This window comes from Thunnus thynnus, chromosome 7, assembly GCF_963924715.1.
Source record: "Thunnus thynnus chromosome 7, fThuThy2.1, whole genome shotgun sequence".
In the NCBI taxonomy this organism is placed as follows: domain Eukaryota; kingdom Metazoa; phylum Chordata; class Actinopteri; order Scombriformes; family Scombridae; genus Thunnus; species Thunnus thynnus.
The window spans coordinates 19,474,645-19,498,551 of record NC_089523.1 but is presented as its reverse complement, the minus strand read 5'-3'; the positions used below and the strand labels follow the sequence as shown (position 1 = coordinate 19,498,551).

At 40.4% G+C, this 23,907-nt stretch overlaps 1 protein-coding gene across 2 annotated transcripts in view; it reads left to right on the top strand.

Moving 5' to 3' along the window:
- The first annotated feature begins 2,584 nt into the window (after positions 1-2,584).
- prkd2 (protein kinase D2) overlaps positions 2,585-23,907 on the top strand; it is a 37,346-nt gene continuing 16,023 nt past the window's right edge. For both annotated transcript variants that reach the window (XM_067594774.1, XM_067594773.1), the window contains exon 1: positions 2,585-3,579. In XM_067594774.1, the coding sequence (XP_067450875.1) occupies positions 3,253-3,579 (327 nt within the window). In that variant the 5' untranslated portion in view covers positions 2,585-3,252. The remainder of the gene's footprint in view (positions 3,580-23,907) is intronic.

Below are 23,907 nucleotides of genomic sequence, written 5' to 3'. Positions count from 1 at the left end.
AATTTAGTATCAAACCAAAGCTGGAATAATCAGGGCTATTTTCTCAATTTGACAGAGCTCCTCCAGAGCTAAAGAAGACATCATAAAGCCATACAAAACAAAACAGAACAGAGCTTTCAACAATATCTCACCTTCCTTAGCAGATGGAGTTTGGTCAGTTGACATTAATTATTTAAGTTATTTTTGTCAAACTGCTCTTTTCAAGGTCAGGAATGAACCTTTATGCTTAATATCATACATACATACTTGCTATGATGTGCCCCTTTTCAATGCAATTCAAAATCACATTTCATAACTGCGACTAGTAAATGAGAAATTGTCTGAAAGTCTGGCTGAATCAAGGATTCAATGATAACTTACCCAACCTACCAGCTTCAGCTGTGCTGCCCTGTGGCCGACTCTGCACTCAAGTAAAGTAAGTTATCTATATTTTAGAGGATTTTTCCCCACAAAAATAACCACTACATCATGCAATGTTCACTTTATGAATAATGTATGATTTAAGCACATGGATACCAAGTAAGTATTTTTTGACCATTTATCTTAGTATTGTTTAAATCACCAATATTGTTTTATTTTTCAACCTACATTGACACATATCTGGTATGTGTTATACCAGGTTTTGGTTATTTCAAAAGTACATCTTGATAGTTTCTTTCCCACTTAATGGAGCATACAGTGATATAATCTCACTACACCTGATTGTTATATTCATATTTAACTGATTATGTCATCTATTTTTAATAAGAGCAATTTTCCTGGTAAAATTGCAAAAAATCCACCCAAAACATTATTTAATGTCCATGTCCAACTATAAGACTTAACGTTGCCCTCTTGTGGTGAAAAGTAGAATCAAAGCAAACATTATTTGCAAAGTAAGGCTGAGTTATTACTTTGGAGGTCTCTTGTCACAACACAATTTCAGCAGAGTCAGTTGCCTGTGGTTAATTTGTGTTAATGAATTGGAGATGATGGGTAGTATGATATAACTGCCCTGGGAAAAAGGTGAGTCAGAGATGATGAGAAACATGTTGGTAGTAAGTTTCAGCATTACCCTCAAAAGAGATTATCATGATTAAAGAAAGTATTTTAAAAAGGCAAGGCAAGTTTATTTATATAGCATCATTCAGACACAAGACAATTCAAAGTGCTTTACAGGGACGTAGAAATACACTGAAAATAAGAAGACATTAAAATTGCAAACAAAAAGCAGAAACTAGCAAATAAATGGTTAAAGACTAAAAAGAAGTTACATGTATAATTAATTAGAAAGCCGCAGTAAACAATCATGTTTTAAGCCCTGATTTCAATGAGCTGACAGTTTTAGCAGATGTCAGGTAATCAGAAAGCTTGTTCCACAGTTGGGGAGCATAGAAACTAAAACTTGATCATCTTGCTTAGTTTTGATCCTGGGAAAACTGAGTAAACCTGTCCCAGATGACCTGAGGGGTCTGGATGCTTTGTAATGTACAATTAAATCAGAAATGTATTAGGCCTGGGAACATTTAATGCTTTATAGACAAGTAATAGGATTTTAAAATCTATCCTTTGACTGTGCACTGGTGTAATGTGCTCCATTTTCTTGGTGTTGAAGAGGGCTCTGACAGCAGCATTCTGGATGAGCTGCAGGTTTTACTAAGACGTGAAGACACCATTACATTAGTCTAGCCTGCTGAAAATGAAAGCATGAAATAGTTTTTCTGTATCATGTTTAGACAGAAATCCTTCAATTCTTGCTATGTGTTTAAGTTTTAAGGTGGCTGATTTTGTAATTGTCTTAATGTGGCTTCTGAAATTTACTTCTGAGTCTGTAACTACACCAAGATTTCTGGCTTTATTTGTAGGTTTTAGTGTCATGGATTCAAGGTGAGAGCTGACTTCTCTGGGGCCAAAAAAAAATATTTCAATTTTCTTTGTGTTCAATTGTAGAAAATTCTGGCACACAGAAAGGTATAAAGTCACTATTTTCATCTTCCTTGTTGAGGCAGCTTGTTTTCTATATGTAAAATGAGATTACTGGTGAGTCACTGTCATGCTGATGATTGTGGTAGCCAAGCCTAATTTTAAGCATACATGCTGAGTCCCACCCCTCCTTGAAACTTGCAAGCCTTGAAACTTTTTCCGTTTTAATGAAAGCTGCAAGTAACTTTGCATGAAAACAACTCTACAATGGGTGGTATCTTCTTTTTGCAGTTTGGGAGTGGTGTGATTGAAAAAGCAAAGAAAAAAGGTGTTGCAGAGGAAAAACAAGGCAGGAAATACAGCTTCACAGAAGGACAGAAAGAGGCTAATGCAGTGAGAGGGGAGATGAGGAAGAAATGGGAGGGCTTTTGAGCGTAGAGCTGCCCCCTCAGGCAATGTAAGAGGATCTTACTGCAACTCAGGGAGGGAGCAAACAAGACCAATAACCCCAAACCAAGGCAGGGAATGAGCAGGAGGAAAGGGAGGAGGGAGAAGCCTGGGAGTAGGGAGTTAAACGGCCTTTGACATCACCAAGCTGTTTGAAAGTCTATTGGCTTTGAAGCGTGTCAGTCATTTCACTTCCTCCTTGGCAGGAGTGAGATCATAGAAGAGAGGGCAGGAGGGAGGAGGAGAGGGAGGTACCCTCAGACAGCTCTCTGTGTCTGTTTTTTTTTTCACAAAAAATACTGAACTGGGGCTGAAACTGAAACAGGGCAAGACTCGTAAAAGGAGTGCAGTCTCTTGCTCTCCTCAGTTTCCTGTTGAAGGGGGCCATTTTGTAACTCAGCCTGGAGGAGAGCACAACAAACTTTGGCATTGTTTTTGTTTCTTCTCTCCCACGCCCGGGAGTTTCACAATCAAGTTTGGACTTTCTCCCCTGCAGAACAACTTCTTTGGACAAGAGAGAGGTGAATGAGGGAAGAAAGTGGAGGAGGAAAAGCAGTAGGAGTGTGTCTTTCTTTTATGGGTCCTCTCACACACATTGCTTATGCTTGTCATGCTTGGACTATAAAAGAAGTCTGACAACGAGAGAGCGCAAAAGTAGGTCTGAAAGGAGGAAAAGCCACCGCTTCCTGGATAAGGATTTCTTCCTTGATCCTCTGGGAGGGGGTGGACACAGCACACAGAGGAACCGGGACTCTGCTCAGTGTGTGTGTGTATGTTTCAGTGTGTGTACCCCTCTCTCCTCCCCTGAGACAGTTTGAATGAGCGTGGGTTTTCTGCACCTGGGCGTGTGTTTGTGAGTGTGTATGTTGAGAGCTTCAGGCAGTCAACAGCCAGGACCTCTGGATGGCGAACGCTAGCCCCTGTATGCCCTCAGGGCCCATGGCCCAGGTCTTCTTTCCTCCGGGGGGTTCCTCACTGCCAGGCTCAACTGTGATGCAGCAGGGGACACCCATCACTGTGCCCTCTATGCCCGCTCAGGGTGGTTTTCCTGTGATGGACCTGACACCAGGGCAGGCTCCTGGTGGGGCTGTGATGCCCACAGTGCCTCCTTCTCCAGCGGGGGTGTCCTTCATCATCCAGATTGGCCTGACAAGAGAATCTGTCTTCATGCCTCAGACTGCTGACCTGGCTTATGTGAAACAAATTGCCTGCTCCATTGTTGACACCAAGGTAGGAAATGTGTGTATGGTGTGTGCGTGCAAGCTGGAGAGGGTGGCACGTCAGGTAAAACTGGGTGTATGCTCTCTCCAGGTGGAAAACTGTTTATGTGTAAGGTCTTCATACAACACTCATATATCTCTGTGTTAGATGACTAGTTTGGGTTGTAAGCTTCTCTAGTTTTGTGTCTCCCACAAAAAAAAAAAACTTTGTTTACACTCCACTATTCTCATAGGTAAATGAAAGAATTTAATCATGCAAGCAGACAAAGTGTTTCAATAGACAGCTGTGACAGACTCTGAGGAACAGTACAAAATGTCACAATTTTGCTCCGCTCTAATTACAGCAATTAGCCTTTTCCCCTCACACTGTTGGAAGAGAACACTATGTTCAATTAGGCTTTGTTATGCCATATCCAGTACAGCAGACTGGGAGTGGGATGTTTGATCGACTTAGATTGTTTGAAACCAGGACACATTCAGTTTCATCTAGCTGTTCACTCACGACGCTGCTTGCGTGCTGCATATGAAACAGTGTAAACATAGGAAATGAGGGTCAATAATTGTAGTATTTTACATGATATTTTACTTTATTGCATATCACCGTATTAGTAATAAAAAACAAACATGTCTCAACATCCAGTTTAACAAAAGGAAGTCAATATCAATTGTTGAGGAGCTCCGTAACCCTGTTTAACATCAGTGCAAGAGTGAAGCCAGTTATTGAACAGGCATGAGCAAACTTGGATTTCAGATCTAGTGTGATCAGCATTAATATAATCTCAGCATACCTCTATCTGTAAACAGCAAAGTTCTCTGCCTATGACCTTCCTTTGCCATGGCAAAAGGCCCCTTTCACTTCTCCTCTCTGCAACATCTGATGTTTTGCATTTCATGCCATAAGAACAGGTCACATTAGGCCAATCTTCTTACTTTCTTTTTTCTTTTTCTTTTATCCGTCACTGATCACTTTTAAGTTATAGCTTTGTATTACCCAATCTTTAAAGGCCTTTAACTGCTTGGCCTTAAATTTTTAATACATTGACAATGTTTTTACTGTTTTTGTTAGTTGAGATTTGTGTCCACAGCAGCAACATTACATTTAGAACTTGTCCACAAGAAACAATTGTATTTAAAATGTTTAAAATGTCGCATTCAGCGTTTTAACTTTATGAAGTAATGATCACAATTGATCTGGAATTTCTAGCACAAGGATCTGCAGCCTTTTCGCTGTGTTTTAACATTGTATGCTGCTGGTTCGCATTACAAAACAAACAAAAAAAAAGTACAGGAGGGGTAAAAGACTTATGGGAATAATAACTTCTTACCTTTTGTATGAAACCACAAGAGAAAACATCAAAACAGAGGGTTGAGAGGGTTGAGGAGGGGGGAGAAGTAGTGACATCCTCTTTGCAACAGGAAGTAGTGAGTGTTATGGGAAATATGGTCTTTATTTGAGAACTGCCAGCAATGATACATTTAAACTGTTTGGGGTTAGGAAATTTTCATAATGACTATATACTACTTAGACTATATGCATACAATAGAAAACATTACGTTGAGGTGGTAGTTTGAGCCAGTCATGTGTTTTTATCTGCCAATTAGCCTGGCAGGTGATTAGATTAGCAGATTTTCCACAGCCTGCTCACAGCAGCTTTGTAAAACACTCCACAATCGCGAATCTTCCAGGAAATACTGGTAGCTGCCTCAAGCCAGCTTACCCACTCTGCTAATCTGTTTTTGTGCACAGCAATATTTGTTCTCTTCCCTCATATAAGTGGTTCTGTAGTTGGGTAAATTGTTAGAGAAAGACTAATTCAGCTGTGCTTCGAATCTGATGCTGGATCCTAACAACACGCTTTACTGCTCTGCAGAGCTGAGACAGAGGGGATCTGTAGTTTGACAGTTCTTCCCACTGTGTTTCTATACGATGGGAACAGGTATGGTTTGAACAAGTTAAAGTTGTTGTTTTCCTCTGTTATGCCTCTGCCTGCCTTCATCCTCTTTTCTTCCTTTATGTTTTCTCAGACTAATCCAACTTATCTTTGTATTGCAGGGGAGGTTTCTTTTTTGTATTCATAAAAAGTGGAACCCTCACTGGTTTCTTGTCTGGTCCCCTTTGTAATGCTCTTAAAAAAGCAGCACATAATGTCCAGAAATGCATTTAGACCAACCAGTTACCTCTCTGACTCAACACTTTCTGTGGCTGCTTCATAGTGAAAACCTTTCACCTGAGAGGACATAATCCCTTTTCTTGCTAAAACCCCTGCTCAGTTGGATCATTAGTTTATAAATCAAGAGCAGAGATTCACAGCTTTGCATTTGAAGTACATTACAATCCCATTGAACCAAAACCGTGAAATATCTAATAAAAGACACGCAACAAGGACACACTATTGCTGGAAGGCTTATAAGGTCACTATGGTTACCCAGTGAGAGCTAAGATACTTCTAAATTTAGATTTGGTCGATCAGTTTGAAAATTTGTAAGAGGAATAGACCTAATTGCATTTAGTACAAAGAATGGCAGTGAAGCTGCTGTCTTTTAGATGACTAATGAGGACATCAACTCCTGTATGTCACCATGATGTTGAAATGAGGATGTCACTGCCATGGCTGTAAAGAGAACAAAATTGTTATGTGGAGGATTGTGAATGTGTAATGAAGCTTGAGATGGATGACTTACACATCAAGTATTTTTGAGTGAGTTAATTGGTGCTTTTTAGTCAGTATTACAAAAGGTGGACTGGCAATTTGGAGCCCTGGGAAAACCCCAGCAGAAATATAAAAACTTTCTCGATTGTGGGGTCATTCCTCTGTGTGTGTGTTGGTGTGTGCGTGTGCGTGTGCGTGTGTGTGTGTGTGTGTGTGTGTGTGTGTGTGTGTGTGTGTGCGCGCGCGCGTGCACGCGCGCGTGTGTGCGTGTGTGCATGGACATGCTGCTGTCAGGAAAGGAGTCAGATGCAAGGCAGGAAGTGGGAAAGCAGGAGTCAAGAAAATAATGGCCAGTCTGACACTGCAGTAAGGTCACACTAAAGATAATTAATAAACAGCCATAGGTGATATTATAAGAGGGTATTGTGGCCACAATGCCGCAGAGCTCCTTACATAACACCCATCTAGACATAACTTTTTCTATATTTTTAGACAACCAAAGGAATGTTGATTGCTCAGCAGAATTCTAAATATACATACTGTATGGTACCAGTTTGTGTTTCCTGCTCTGCAGCATCTAATTAAGAAAAACATTGTCAGCAAAAGAAAATAGAGTATTTTTTTTATGTTGTTTTGCCTCCTTCAGTGAAACAACCTGTTATTTTAACAGAGGTTGGTTTAACCGCAGGTGTATTTAAGCATACAGTCTGATTGTTTAAAGGAGACGTTCACAGTTTTTCAAGTGTGTCTTAAAACAATATTCAGGTGCCCAAATGGACACTGAAACAGGTTTTGCTTGCTGTGATAATTCCTCCTGTTCATACTGACCATTAGAGGATCCTTTCCTAATGTGCTTTCAATGTAAGTGATGGAGGACAAAATCCACAAGCCTCCTTCCATGCAAAAATATATTAAGTTCATTTCAAACTAATACGAGGCTTCAGCCATCCAAATGAGTCGAATCATGATGTTATCTATCTAATTTACAGTCGTTTTAGTAACAATTTCCTTCTTTTTGTTACTTTACTTCCACTGCAGCTCAACGAGGAAACACAAAGATATAATTCTGTACTGAAAAGACTGTTTGGAAGATATCCACTCGATCTGAGTAACTCTGACTGCTGAAGTTTGTGTGTTGCGTATTTCCTCTGGGTGCTCTGGTTTCCTCCCATCCTCAAAGAATCTTGGGTATTAGGATACTCCTATCCTCAGAACTGGAGTTGGTCCCTGGGCGCTGCACTACGGCTGCCCACCATAAATGGAAAGACAAATGAAGAAGACAAATTACTCCATATGCCTGGTGTCCATCATGTCTTTTGTTAAAAACTTCAGGATAAGGGATGTTGTACAATAATGGCTGGTGTCTATCTTTTGTAAATAGTAAATAGTAAATAGGCATTTCACCATTAAAGGACCAATGTGCAGGATTTAGTGGCATCTAGGGGTGAGGTGGCAGATTGCAACCAACTGATAACTCCTCCCCTCAACCTCTCCCATTCAATGATGTAGGAGAACCTACAGTGGCTGCAAAACTTGCAAAAGGCCCTCTCTAGAGCCAGTGTTTGGTTTGTCTGTTCTGGACTACTGTAGAAACATGCAAGAGGACCCACTCCCTAAGTAGATATAAAGGGCTCATTCCAAGGTAACAAAAACACAGTGATTCTTTTTTTCATGGGATTATACACTAATTAAATATACTTATAAATATTACATTCCATTTCTGCCAAAACATCTCCCTGAATCTTACACACTGGTCCTTTAACTAAAATCAAGCAAGAGAACAAAACAGAAAAAGTGCCTTCATTTATGCAAACAATAAGACACTCAGAGTCTGATCCCTTGTTAGACTAGTCACACACACACACACACACACACACACACACACAGCAATCCCAAAATCCCCTAAATACAAAACTCCTGCCCTGCTAGGAGCTATGCGGCTTTAGGTGGGAAATTTGGACAATAGACAGCTTGTCCTGGTCCAGCCAACTGAGTGCAACACATGAGTTGGACTGTGTGTGCATGCATGAATGCCCACATTGGTGTGTTTTTGAGGGGTAGTGAACACAGTTTTGTACCCCACACCCCCGCCCACGGTCATCTCTCCCATCCCAGAAAGGGTGAGTCACTGGCTCTGTTTATTCACAGGCTCCCTCCTTGTGTTCCATTGACACGTTTTTCCATTCACTTCTAGATGGAGAAGCACACTCTTCCCTGGCTTCAACTTCCAACACCAACCCTAAATTAATGGCCTCTCTACAGCTCTTGTCTCCTGTTCTGACCCTAATCTCTCAGGCCAACACTCTGTCCTTCTTTGATTACATATTTACTCTCCAAACTTACCACACCTTATGCCAGGCTCAGACTACAGGACTTTTGGGCTGATTTATTCCCGATTCACTCCTCCTGTCTGAGAACTTTGTGGGTACCCATGTTCAGCCCTGATTATCTGGTAATGTGAGGGGTTAAAATCTGGATAGTTCAAATCTGGATGATTACTGTTCGTCACTACTTTCCAAATGGGACCACAATAGCCAATGAGAGAGTGAAGTCAGTGTTGCCTAGCAATGTTAAACATTCTAGCCATTAGCTAGCATACTACTGTTGACAGATATTAAAACTGACAGTTAAAATCTCACCTCAAGCTCTCGCGGTCGACTTGTGTTGACCATGTCCCCTAAACATTTTTTCATCCTGGCTCATTTAGCCTTCTGCTTTTGTTTTTTCTCACTTCAAAGTGTTACTATAGCAAATTGTTGCACCATGTCAGTCTCCATTTTGTTTACATCTGCTTCACCATCACCATAATATGTGTATGTGATGCACTATTATTTTCAAATCTTGTAGTGTGTGCATGTTTGAGATCAGAGAGAAGAACATTGGTGAAGTTTCTCCTAAGGTGCGTGATGCAGCCCGATTTCAAAATTGGTTAGGATTTTAAAACTTGTGCAGTCTGAGCCCAGCTTTACTAAAACCTTAGTTGACTCTTTACCTGGCAATAGTGCTTGCCAAACTCCCATTTAGCTGGGCTACCTCCAGCCGCCCCAACCCCTTCCTCCTGATGGAACAAGAACTAATAGTGTGGCCTGGAAACCAGAGGTCTGTCTCCATCCAACCATGATGCAGCTCTGTTGTATTCACTCTTTTGTTGGGCAGGCCTCACTGCCCCCCTTCTTTCCTTTCCTTTCCCCCTATCTACTGTATTAATTGTTTATTAATACAGTAGATACCTTTGTTTCCTGGGATAAAAAGGTAATGACGTCCGTTTCCTCTGACTATCTTTCGGGGGGAAACTACCTCCTACTCTTCCTCCTCCCGTGCCTTTCCCTCTCTTCCTCCTCTTTGTACTTCCTCTCCTTATCCGCTCATCTCTGGTCCCTTTTGCCCTCCTTATCGCCAACTTCCTCTCACGCTCTACCTCCTCTTCCTCTTCGCATCTCTGCTCCTGTTCATCAACTTTGCTCCCACTGCATTCATCTGCCTACTACCATGGCCTCCCCTGTCAGCTCTTGAACACACTTCAGGTGGAGAAACATGGGGCAATTCACACTCTTGCCATGTTCATTTTAGATGCCAGGAAAATACAAGTTTTGAGGACGTAGACTTTTTAGGAAGTGATGAGTCAAAAATCCTATATTCCGGTTTGTCAAGTGGTGACCTTAGCTCATGTTTTCCAGAGGATATTATACAGGTTAAGTCAGGCTTTAAGATAAAGAAAAAACCACAATGAGCTACAGAACAGAAAAGTTAACATACTGTATTCACAGGTTTGGTTTTGTGTTCCCTCTTGGCCTAGTTTGCCAAAAAGGTGTGTCTCTTTAACGGTTATATTTCATCATTACTGAGATGCATACCGATTTGTGTGGACGTCACTGGGTGTGTTACAATGTGTTTGTGTGTGTGTGTGTGTGAGTGAGTAAGTCAGCACGTGAACACAAGTGAGAACCTGTTGAGTCCTGTCAGTCTTGGCTGTGGTCACATTACCGGACTGTTGAACATGTCTGTAGACTAATCTGTGATGAGTTATGACATGTTTAACAGCCAGTGAGCTGTGTCAAATCCAGTAGTGGATACATGAGATGCCAGCTGCTATTAACATATCATTTATATTGCAGAAATTGTATTGAATATTTAGTATTTCACAGTTTAACTTGCTGGAGGATGCCAGTAAGTGCTGTAACATTATCAACCTGCACCCATAATGTCCATGTCTTGTAACAGGAATCTCTCTGACTAGACTCTGTAGATGTAAATAAAGAGAAATAAGTTTATTTTGTTCCTTAGTTTGATGGTTAAAAACAATATCAGAAACCAGACACACACACACACACACACACACACACACACACACACACACAGCTGTGATAGAGAGCCCCTGCCCTGGCCATTGTTTCCACCTCCGTTTTGGAAGGGCTGTGTCTTTATCTCTCTCCCTGGAGAAGCTGTTTGGCCCTGGGAATGGGATCATACACACCACCTCCTGTTTACCTCACCCTCTTGCACATGTAATCTACACATACACGAACACTGTAAAGTAACGTAACAGTTGGCCCTGATTTTTCCAGATAAAGGCCCAGTGTGACTGACAAGGTCATATTGTTTGTATGAAAACAACAAAGTTCCGCTGTAGGTAAGTGGGCTGACTTCATTTGGTCTGAATTACAAACCTACAGGTACACTTTCATCCACTGCACTTATCTAATGTCATGGGGATTTCGTCTTGCTGCTTGGAGAATTAAAAAGCATCTTGTATGTATGAGACCCACTGGGCAAATACGCTTTGCTTATCAACCCAAACCTTTGTTGGTCACTGAATAAATGCCAGTCAATTAGCAAGACAGTGGCAGGTGGACATGCAAGCGAAAGAACAAACCATGCCTTTATCAGTCCGCATGACATTTAATGACTGAGTGAAGATAACGCAGCTGCTGACCAAATGTAGTAGCTTTAGATAAATGCTGAATCTCACAGCGTCTATAATAACTTTATCTACTAAAACCTTACTGCCCTGAAGGAAATGGTGTCTATTTTCAAAGCGACATGTATCAGTTCTGCTTACCCAAACCTCTCTTTCTCTATCACTGTGTGTGTGTGTGTGTGTGTGTGTGTGTGTGTGTGTGTGTGTGTGTGTGTGTGTGTGCGTGTCTTTCTCTTGATTTGCATGGTAGCGGAACAGTTTTGCATGACTGACCGTGTGTGCTGCAGAAGGAAGCTTGGTCCGCACAAGGACATTTGATTATTCAAAGCACACACCGCTGCCCCCCGGAGCTTAGTGACAGGGATGTGTATCAGTAGGTGAGAGAGGTGTGGGATGATGGATGGAGATTTGAAGTGTTTGAATCTTGAGCTGCAGCTGAGATTGGGATCCTGAAAGAGCTTTTGTGAGATCTAATGCAGAAAAGATCAAATCCATAGCACTGCTCAGTGTATTAAAGGATCATTCCGGTTCATTACAACCTGAATTTTATATGATCAAGTCAGGTCAAAACAGGGCAAGAAACCCTCCATGTTTAACAAACTAATTTGGAAGAAAAAGAAGGTGAATGGTCATTATTACCCAAACTAAACATCCATCACATTCCTCTTCCTGGTTCTCTTTAGACCTATCTTAGTTGTTGTGGTTTTGGGCACACCACACAGATTTTTTTCCCTTATTGGTTACAAACATTTTGCATGCATTCTTTTGGTTTTACTTCCAAATAAAGTTACAGTTTCACCAACTTGTCTGTTTCTTGCCCCATTGGACATCACTGTAGCCACATTCCTAGATCCTAGCACTTATTTAGGAGACTACACTGTTTTCATTACTAGTAAAAACTATAACCAAAACTACCAAAATGAGACCCAAGTTGTAATAAAGTGGAATTGTCCTTTAAAGCCTACCTGAATTTTGTCATTCATGTGTTCTTCGTACTCGTTCAGCCTCCCACACCTCCCTACATTCTTTCTCTTGTTCTGAGCAAAGGAGACCTTATGATACTGATCCAGCGATTAGCATCCGTAAAAACGGTTTTGTGCCATAATCCAATTTGGAGCTGCTGAGCAGAGCTGAGCGGCATTTGGTGGCATGTAACCATGTGGAGAGTTCGTACCAGCCAGTTATGAGAGAGAGAATTTCTTCCCATGTCAGAGATACAGCAAAACACAAGACTCTTTCACAGAGGGTAGAGAACTGCAGGTCAAGGGTAAATAAACACAAACACATTTTCATAACACAGGGAGAGAATGAGAAGTTAGAGAGGCCTGTCCACCACAGATAGAAAATATTGTGCCTGATCTCATAGAGAAACACAAGCAGAGCTACGTCGCTACAGGGCATGAAACTATTTGCTGTTCTAACGTCTGGTGTGTGAAACATGTGTGAGTGAGAGAGAGTGTTCTTGGGAAGGCAGCAGACAATGGGGTCAGTGTGAGGGTTGACGGGGTGGGTTGGGTGTGTGTGTTAGTGTGTCTCAGACACGTTGCAAATTGCCTATATGTGTCTACGTGCAGGGGACACTTAGTTATGAGGGGAAATAGGCAAAACCACAGTCTTATTTCAGTAGATAAACACTTGACATCAATATTGAAGCCTAGACGGTGGAATAAGCAACTGTAAAATGACAGCCTATTAGTTAGACCTCTCAACAAGGGATCTGAGGAAGCTCTAGGATATTCACCAAAATAATTACTTTATTTTTGCATTATGTAATGATCACTATTCCATTACATACAATATAAGAGTGTTTATTCAAGAAACAGCTTACAGTCTCACCCCTGTTTCATGCCTTAATGCTAATTCAAAGGCCTTTCTTTAATTCATTTAGCATGAATGAACATATATCTAATTTGCCTGAATATCACATACCCAATGAAATATGTAAATTAACCGCTCACTCCTTAATCATAGGTTATTGAATATAATGATCATGTAAATGTGTCATAGAAATGTATAATTTAGTTTGCAGTCAAGGAGAGTACTGAGAGGAGGTGGCCCTTTTACACACGTCTGTGTGCATGAACGTGTGCAATATTTCTGCAGAGCAAAACAGAAAAGTTGCAGTGCAGTTTTGTGGGTTGTTTTTTTTTTCCTTTTTGAGTAAATAGTGTTACAATTTAGTTAGCTGAGGCAAAAACTCCATAAATGTAACCGCATGTTTGTCATATGACTGGGGTTAGTCTATAGCCTCCAGCATTTTCTCTCTCCCTTTCTTTCAATTAGGATCTAAAGCCATGCCACAGGGAAAGAAAACAACAGCATGTGGAGAGGAGAGGGAACAAGCATAAAGGAAGAGGGGATGACTCAGAGTGCAGCAATGTGGCCTATTGTGGCCCGCAGCATGCAGCTTCATGTGTTTGTGTGTCCATGGCACTCTTGGCACATGGAAAACACTCTCATGGCCTTGTGTGTGTGTGTGTGTGTGTGTGTGTGTGTGTGTGTCTGTGTGTGTTTACTTTATGGACACTCTGGAGAACTTATTTGGGTAGATCTATCAATCTGGCAAGGAAATAGTAGATGATTTGAGAAACAGTGGGGTGTCCACTGGTGTGCAAAAAATCCATCCATCTCAACTCCATTAGTATCTCTAATATATTCTTTATTTTTAAATGAAAAAAAGACATAACTTCACTACATGCTTCTCAAGCACCTGTGTTCACTGTAGCTATTTGTCAGTTTCTGTCATTATTACTCATTTGATTGTTATTTTTAGCCTTCCGTTACATCTGAAGTTATCATCCATATAGGGACTTTTTCTGATGTTAATACAGAGGCAGTCTACAACTGGATTGTCACAGTGTAATTCATGAGTAGTCATGCAAGGAAAGTATAATGCCCAACTTGACTCATATCACATGACTGTCACAGCAAATTAATTGTCATTATTGGCTTTTTGACTTTTTGGAAACTAACTTAAGATTTGTACAATACAATACAATATCCTAATATATGTCCTAATATCACCACACAATCCAGGATCAGCACTTATTGATCAGCAACCAGGATTTAAATACTAATACAATGTCTGCACAAACTGTTTTTCAGCTGACTCATGCCTGCAGCGCAGCTATTTAAAGTATGCTCACCTTCGTAGCTTCAGTAAACAGTGCAATGTGAGAAACAAGCCTGTGACCTCTGAAGCACCAATCCAAAATCATCATTTAGAGACAAATACATAATTGCAATGAATAAAACAAAACGTAAACACTACTACTACTTAATGAGGCCAAATGAACATGATGGATAGTTTCTATGGGATATTGAATGGACCGTCCAGCTGTTGAAGTTAGTGTTGAAACACAAAGAAGTGTACTGAAAAAGTAGTTTTAGCATCAGCACACTTGTTTCATTGCTCATTTTGCCTGCATCCCTTTACGTGTCACTCAGACTTCTGTTCTCATATGAAGGCCTGCTCTCTTTCTGTTCTTCGTGTTCAGTGAGTCAGTGAGTTGTTTGTTGCACACAGAGTTGATTGAATTCAAGGTTCCTATCAGCTTACCTGCCCAAAATCGAGCCTAGGAGGGAGAGAGAGAGAGAGAGAGAGAAAAGAGAGAAGAGGAGGATGAGGATGAGGGGAGTGGAGTTGATGGAGACAGGAGCTGCTTCCAACAAAGGCTGGTTCAGAACAGCAGTGCGTGTCTCCTTTATCCACAGACCCCTCTCTCTTGCCTGGTCACGGCTCTCATGTTACCTCTCTGTCCTGCTTGATGCTTGGAGCAGAATGAGACGCTTTGTCCCTGTGCTGCTGCTTGAGACTAAGCCTAAGACACACACACACACACAAAGTGAACAAGGCACAGGGGTGTATAATGCATGCAACAGGGTCAGGCTTTCATTAAACATTTTTGCACTTTTCTTCTCCTTCCGAAGTGTGCAGCTAAATTCTGCTGTGGACTATTTCTGTGTGCTTTGTGTTTGGTTTCTCTGTGTTTTGTTGCTGTTACGTGTGTCTCTGTATATTTTTCTTCACTCAACCTCCATGGTCTCTGTTCTTAAAGATTATTTTTATTTGTGCAAGAATAAGTCTTTGATTTGTTTTTATGTGAACCTGTGACCACCGGTTTTTAATGCACGCAGGGCTCATGTCAAAATTGACCATGCTTGTTTTAATATAGCATGTGCATGTCTGTATTAAACCCAGGCTGTTTGTGTGTGTTTCTTTTTCCACACATGTTTGTGTGTTGTGTTTTGCACAGGAATCCATGTTGTCCATGTCCATGAATCCATGTCCATTCTACATTGACACTGTTGCATTTTGTGTTTGTGTGTGCAACCTCGGCTGATTGTATGTTTATGGATCAGATGCTTGAAAGGGTTTTTTGTTGTGTGTGTGTGTGTGTGTGTGTGTGTGTTTGTGGTCCAGGTACGTATTCCTCACATTGTGGGGACTTGCCTTCCTTATGGAGTGCAGTTAATGAATCATTAATTTTAGGGAGAAGAGTTGGTTTAAAGTTAAGGTAAGTTTAGGGTTAATGTTATGTTAAGGTTAGGCATGTGGTGGTCATGATTAAGGTGAGGATAAGTCTCCAGGAAATGAATGTAATCAATGTAATGTTCTCTGAAGTGATGGAAACATGACTCTGTGTGTGTGTGTGTGTGTGTGTGTGTGTGTGTGTGTGTGTGTGTGTCTCCACAGTCTCTTGGGTTTACACAGTTATCTTTGGTATGTAGAAACTAGCAGGTCAGGAATGTAAACCTGATTATGTCTTTGCTCTGCATGAAGAGACACACAAACTCACACACACACACACAAAACCTGAGTCAGGGGAAAACATAAAGGCTGAGTTTACAGTACAGTACAGCAGTCCTTATTAATATTAACAATATAAAGAGCTGCAGTGTGCACAAACAACATTCAGTGCTTGTGAAAGACTTGCAGTCTGGTGTGTAATCTTAATGTTCAGTTACTTTTTTTGGCTTTCCATGCTGTTCTATAGAGCTCATTTTTATTCAGCTTCAGCTTCTTTAATCCAGAAACATATGTGCATCTCTGTGGCCGACAGGACTGTTATCCTCACTTATTTATTTCGTCTTTCTGGCATTTCATGTAAGGCTGCTTGAAAAAAAGAGAAAAAAAATGGAGGGAAAACACACATATTCTAGTGAGGTGCTGGCCCAGAATGGGAAAGTCACATGCTCATAACTCTGATGCATTTGTTTCAACAAATGAATACTGAAAGCTGTATATATGCTGCATTTTTTTCTGAGAAGACCCAACTTTTAGCGTCAACCATCAAATAAAACTCCAACTGATGTTTCATTGGTTTACACTTTTGAAAAGCTCTCCCACATCTCTTGTCCAGCCCATGTATCATGTTTCAACAGGAAACACATCAAATCAAGGAAGAAAGACTATTTTGCGTTTGGCCTTTAATGTCTCTTCTAAATGAGATATGATCATAATGAATGCGTTATCGTCATTACCACTGATAAAATATATCCTGCTGTACCAGCTCTCAACTCTCTTTGAACTTCTGACCACAGGTGCTTTCTCTCCTTATGTGTGTGTTGTGTGTATATGTGTGTATTTATGTATGCAGGTTGAGTATTTAGCAGCGAAAGCCGCCTCTGGTTGCTGGTGTGTTTGTGTTGCTGCTTGTGAAAAGTCCAACAAAGACACAATCCTGATTCAAGTGACTGAATAAAATATGGATTGAGACGTCATGATACGTGGTATACTTCACTATGTCACCTAACTCATGTAGCTTTTCACTTGTCTGTCCTTTTGTATACACTTTCCATGTTGATTCATTCACATTTTGTTTTCTTTCTTTGTGCCTGCCAAGCCCAGTGATTAGCTGACGTCATGGGTATTACTTAGTTTCTTGCCATTCTGGCGCAGGGCTGTCACTCACACCTGTGATTTCATGTGTGTGTTTTAAAAACAACAATTCATGTTCTCTCTTTGTCTTCTTAAAGCTGGCATGGTCTGTAGTAAACTCTACAGGTGACTGAGGGCACAGGGAGGGCAGGGATTGCTGGCATTTTTGTTGTCTGCTCCATCTTTCCGTCAGCATGTGACCTCACTGGGGTTAAAAATAGCATGCCAGGCCAGTAATACGTTTGTTCCATCACTAACGCTGTCAGCACAAAAGGAAAATTCCTGCGTTGCGCCAAGTTGTTGTCAGGAGCTAATGAGGGCAGATCGTTGACGTCTTTACATGCCCGTTGCTAAGGAAACCCCTCATTAAAGACCTCATCACTTTCAGAAAGGTGGGGAGATTCTTTCTGAGTCCCGTGCCTGACATGTTAACAAGGATAGAGGCAGTTTAGTCCAACAATCAGGGTATTGTCTAATGAAGATGGCGTGAGTGCATTAATTCACACAAACACAGTGCAGGTGCATAACATCCCATCATCATGGTCCTCAAGAATGTGTGCACATGAAAACCCACACACGTGATGCGGGGGGTGTATGATTTGTTCCCCAGTAAGACATGGATGTTTAAACAATGTCTGTTGTTTGAAGGGATGCAGCGTGTTTCCTCTTGACTATAAAATGGCTGGATCAGGTTCCTGTTGTGATAACCGGCTTCTGTTGCAGCAACACATCAGTGTGGAGAACCATGTAGGGCTATAGAGGTCACAGTGTTTACAGAGCTCAGCGTGCTGTCATACACAGTCTTGTATTTCATCCACACCAATTCTCAGCTGTTCATCAAGTTTTGTCATCTTTGGCGTTTGGCCCAATTGATTCTGCAGAACTGCAGTGTTTCTTTAACATACTGCACTGTGTAAACACAAATCCACCTCCTGTCATTCTGTAACATCTCACTCCCCCAGTTGTTCTTCTGAGTACTATTAAAAAATAAAAAAAAGCAACAACTGCATAGAACAGTCAAGAGTGGTGGGAGTATCAGTTTCATTTCATCTCAGTGTGAACTTTTGCTTGCCCCAGGGTCATAAACTTAACAATTCAGTCAGTTTTCACAGAATGTGGTGGTGATCACCATTTTAAAATGATTGTGCCAAGATGTGATAACTTAAGTTCAGATCAGAAAATCCAGTGTTGGCCAAACATGAGAGGTCTATATGAACATGTTGGATCTTAACATATCTGATAAGGTTGTTTTTTTAACACAGTATTCACATGATAGCATTTGTGTGTCTTCCTGTGTGACTGTGGTAACTGTATCATATTTAACACCACAGTACTCTTCCTTTACAGACCCACAATATACTATTGTATATATAACATCTTTGAAGACCTATAAACCACATGCTAAGGGTCTCAGTTTCTTCTGTTTGGGAGGTAACATATAATTATAATTCTGATAATAATAATCAGCGGTGGAAGAAGTACGAGTAGTTTACTTAAGTACAAATAGTAATGTCCCAGTAAAAAAATGCATTACATTCCGCCACTGATAATAATAATAATAAACATAATCATAATAATAATCATAATACTACAACAACCGCTACTAATAATAATTACTACTTAATAAATATATGAAAATAACATTATATACAACACATACCATTAATGAGATAGAAATAAAACAACTTAAACAATATAACCTGTAAGGTGGACAGAAAAAGTATGTTCAGTGTCAGTTCACGGACCTTGTGGAGTTTCCCTTGATGGGGGGGAAGAAGACATGAAAACATGTTGATGTTGAAGAAACCAAAAGCAAGAATTACTTATAGCTGACAAAGCTGTTAGTAGAGAATAAGTGACATCATGCTCTCTATGTGAATTCACACCTTAAAGGGAGTTTAAGTGCTGAGAGCTCCTATTAAGTCAAATGACATCCATGAGGTTGCATAAATCCTCTTTTATGATAATATTTCCATCAGTTAAACAAAATACAGGCTTGATCTTGACTCCTTTGTTCTTGACCTACATTTGCTGCATGTCTATAAAGTGCAAAGCTATGGTTAGATGGCATTGAGGCTGTTGCATTAATCTGATAGTGTGTGAATGTGTGAGCCCAATTGTGCGTGCTTGCGTGTTTGTGTGGCTTGGCGGTCGAAGGTGGTTCATGCTGAGCTGTTGGAGGGGAAGTGATGGGGAGGATGAAAAGCAGAAGCAAGCGGCTTTCTCAGCAGGACATAAAAGTCTTTTTGTTCTTCACACAAGTAGCATCTTTATATACAGAAAAGAGGGTCTATATTTAGAGCCAGCACTCTATAGCCATTTGACGAGCCCCCCGCATGAGAAACGAAACCGACTCAACTGGACATCAGTGTTGGTGCTCGTGTGTAAGCATTGCTTCTTTGATGAGGGGAGGCTAACCTGTTGCTGAAGTGTTGAGAGAAAAAAGCTTGTTTTGCAGTTGAATTTCCTTCCTTCTGTGTTGATCGTATTCACGTGAATTAAACAATCACTCATTCATTTCTCAGAACACGTCAGAAGAAGAAGAAGAATATATTGTTGCTATAATGTGCATGTGGGTGCATGAACATGAAGTTGTTTGGAAGAGGAAAGAGGAATTAGGTAATTGTTTCATATATGGCAGGTTGCAGTTTGTCTACACTTGTTACACTTCAGACAAAAGACCTTGATCACTAACACTGTGCATGTGGGCTGCATCATGTGACGAGGGGTTAAGGTGGTCGATAAGGAGATAACCAAGCTAACAGAATAGGAGCAGAGGGGAGAGGAAATGGCAGCCAACGATGTGGCAGTGTTTGTGTGTATGTGTGTGTGTTTGAGTTCAAAAACATTGTATTCAAATTTCACTCTCAAAAGCCTTGTTCCATGACATCACGCCGATATGATGAGAGAGACATTTTTGTGTGTGTGGTGTACACACAATGATATCAATTGTTTTGTTTGTTTTTGAGTGTTTAGACCATTTTGTGTGAGTGTGTGTTTTTAATGATGACTGACTGAGCCACCTGGATTAAGCTACTTGCCCTTACTGACTTTATTGACAGTAGCAACAGCACACTGAGACCCACAGCAACAAAAAGTGACACTTGTCACAGTACTGTGGGTGATCCTGATGAGGGCTGCATTAGCACTGTTAATCCTGTCAGTCCCAGCATTTTACCCACTGTTTAAGGAGGGGTTGCACATGAACTGATTTATGTAGGCTATGTTGCAATCACTCAATATCTCTGGTTCTCATCCCTTCATAATGCACATTCAATGTTCCATACAAAAATGTATGTAAGTTTATGTGTGTCAATGTGAGGCTTCAGCCATCCAAATTGGTCAAATCAGTTCAATATCTTTCAAAGTTACTATCTTTTTAGGGCTAAATTGCCTTTTCTTGTTATAATCCTTCCACTGCAGCTGAACAGGAACACACTGTACATCAAAACATAATGAGGGACATTTTTACTAGGAATACTGTAAATGTAGGAGATATCCACTTTATTTGAAAAACTCAGACAGCTGAAGCCTCATATTATCTTGAGATAAACTTCTAGATTCATTTTTGCTTAAAATGAGGACTCTGGGTTTTGTCTCCTGTCACTTACATTGTAAATGCATTTTGAGGGGATCTTCTAATGGTCAGTATGAACAGGAGGGATGATTACAGCCAGCAAAAGGCTTGAAAACTTGTGAACCTATCCTTTAATTGGGGAAGAGATAGCTTAGAGTTCACTAAAATGTGACCGGGTCATGTAAAGGTCACATTTGACCCATTTTTACATTTGAAAGCAATAAAAACACCATAAATTACATTTTTTAAGCCTGCGATTTTATGACTTTTACTAAAGTGGCTCAGTATATACAAAAATGGAAATATTTCAAAATTATTTAATTTTGTGCAGCTGGTATACGTTTTTGCACATAGAGGGTGTTGATTGATGGTTTTAATGGTTATAATGAAAACTAACATTCAAGTGTTGTTGCATCCTTCAGTTTCAATAAATTAATAGAAATAATCATGTTATGTTTTCTTGTTTTAGATCACATGAGATCAAAATATAGTGTGAATGCAATTTTTCTTTAAATGAATAGTGTCAAACCTAAAGAAATCTCTCTCTCTGCTTTCTGAAACATTAATGAAGGATTAATAGCCTATTTATTAATGACTGATAAGATATCTATGGATGCAAAATACATTTGTGGTTCAAAATTTGGTTAAAAATGACCCATTCCATAATGTGAAAAGTCAGAATATGAACAGTATGTATTGGTTAATGATTACTGACCTGTTGTAGGCTATCATATTTGAAACCTAATAGAATGTACATACTGTATATATAATCAATATAATATTAATCCCACAATTCACATAAAAAATGTCTTTATTTTCAAGTACCACTGATTATTCTGAAAAAGAAAATGTGCAATATATATATGGAAGTTTTTGGGTTGGGACTGAAAGGATTCAGGTGGACAAAGAAACAGAGACAAATAATCTTCAAAATCTTCTTTCACTCATTCTACTGTGTAGATTTTTAGATCCACATGTTCTATGCTCAGTCTAACACTTCCACGGAAAAACATTACCATCTCCCAAACAGAACACAGCATCTGACCTTTGACGAAAGTAGGTTAGTCAAGTCATTAGCGAGGACGAGTGCTGCTGGCCGGCTTTCACATTACATCAGCTTTCAAGAGAGGGAGTGGACCACATTGAGCACTATGTTAGTGGCTGTTTAAGCTCAGAAAAGATGACAGAATGTTTCTGTTCCTTCTCTACTCTTATTTACTGGTCTTGTTACCTTTCCGAGTGGCCCAAAAAATATTATAGTAAAAAAAATTGTAGTAGGAAAGCTGAGTGAAAAAGAAGATGGGGCCATAAGGAAAGGTTAATAGCTCCAAAGTAAGGAGAGGTTGATAAACAAGGCAATGAAGAGGAAAATAAGAGTAATGGGAAACAAAGGGAGGGGGTTGAGGTAAAGAAAGTCTAGTCCATAATTCATTTCACTCATAATGGCTTCATTGGCCCGAAGAGCTGCAGGAATAGTGCAGGCAACGCAGGGCAACCTGATCCTTGGTAACCCAAAGAAACTGACTGGAGACACAGCCCTGTCTCCAGGCAAACCACACTATATTATACTACAGTACATGTGACAATACAGCCAGCTCTTTGTCTACAAACTGTACACACACACACACACACACACACACACACACACACACCCCACACAGAGAGTCTCTTGCAACAATACAACTAACCATTAACGTCAAACATTCAGTGTACACACAAACATATTGAGATGGTTATATAATTACAAGACAAATAACGTCATTTTTCACCATGTTGACATACAGACAAAGCTAATGTGCGGCTTTTGTGCTCTTTCTACCCTGTACTTTCACTGAAAACTGGAACAGGCAGAGAAGAAAAAAAAAGAAAATGGTCATTTTCTCAGAGGAGACTGTGGTTTTGGGAGTTGGGATATTGTGCTCCTCAGAAGAGCTGCAAAGTCTTGTGGTCTGCAAAGACGTGGCAACTGCAGTTGTGGTCGGCACATTGTGTATGCTTTGGACAGCAGGCGCAGGATAATATGACTAGCCTTGTTTCTTGAGTTGCTCAGGGAAAGAAGCAAGCAGTAACGGTAACAGTACGGGGTTAATAGCATAGAGTCTGGCATCAAAAGGCGTTGTGGGGCTTACAAATGACTTAGGCTGAGGGTTGTCTGTGGATTTGGGCAAAGCTGGGAGTCTCCTCTGATCTGGGCACTGTGGGTGTTTATAATCACATGTGGCAGCAGTTGGTCTTATTTGTGGCAATCCCAGGTACTGATGCATGGAGTTTTTACATGATTCACTCCTGTCAGAGACCAGTTTTGGAGCCTGGAGGTGGGGAAGTTTGGAGTCTCTTCTTATTAGGATCTGTATTGTCTAACTGAACCATGGCCAGCGTCGGTTCACCCAAATTGCAAAAAAACATATTTTCTCACTTACCACTTGTGGTATCCAGCTGTGCAGATAGTTTTGGTTTTATTTGGCCTGGTTTTGAGATATGCATCTCTGAGATTTCTGCTTCCACCCCCGTGCAATGAAGATGAATAGAATTTTATATGTGTTTATCATAGCAATAAAAGATTGCAAAAATTCAAAAGAAGCATCTCTTTCTACAAACAGTGGCAATGTTACTCTGAATAGTCCACAGACATGGCTTTGAATAGTTTGACCTGGACCTACTTCATACCTTAGAAATAGTCCCTATGAAAACTGTTGACAGTGTCTTCTGTGGATTCTGATTCTGGAAAGACATGATGCTGTTGAACATGCAAATTTCAGTTCTTGAAATGCTATTAACCAAGCCATGTTCAAACCGCACAGATGCGACCCATCGCTCCAAGGACTCCGACACTGATCATCTCAGCCAAGGCTCCTCTCTGTTCTGTCCTCACAGCGGGTGTAATGAACTGGGTCTCTGCCCATCTTCCTGTCCTCTGTCGCAGGCTGAAAAAACACACTTTTTCAGACCACATTTCAATACCCCTATCTCATTTCTAAACCATAAAAACCCTAAAGGGATACACCTCAGATTTTTGATAACATGTAGCGCTTGTTCCAAGTTTGAATGCACTTGTTGAATGAATGTATTATGAATGTAATAAGCTGCATTGCACATGGGTGTCAGCAGAAAACCTGGGTATATAAAACCAAAATTATGTACTGTACATGGATAGATATCACTAATTATAATTTGGGTGAACTGCACCTTTAAATGAAGCATTTTAATGTCTAATCAGTACCTGCAACATTAGCAGTGGTGTCAAGTTTGTGAATCAACTTTGCATAATAGGTTAGCTGCACAAACAGAAAAACCACTATTTCAGTGGTTGC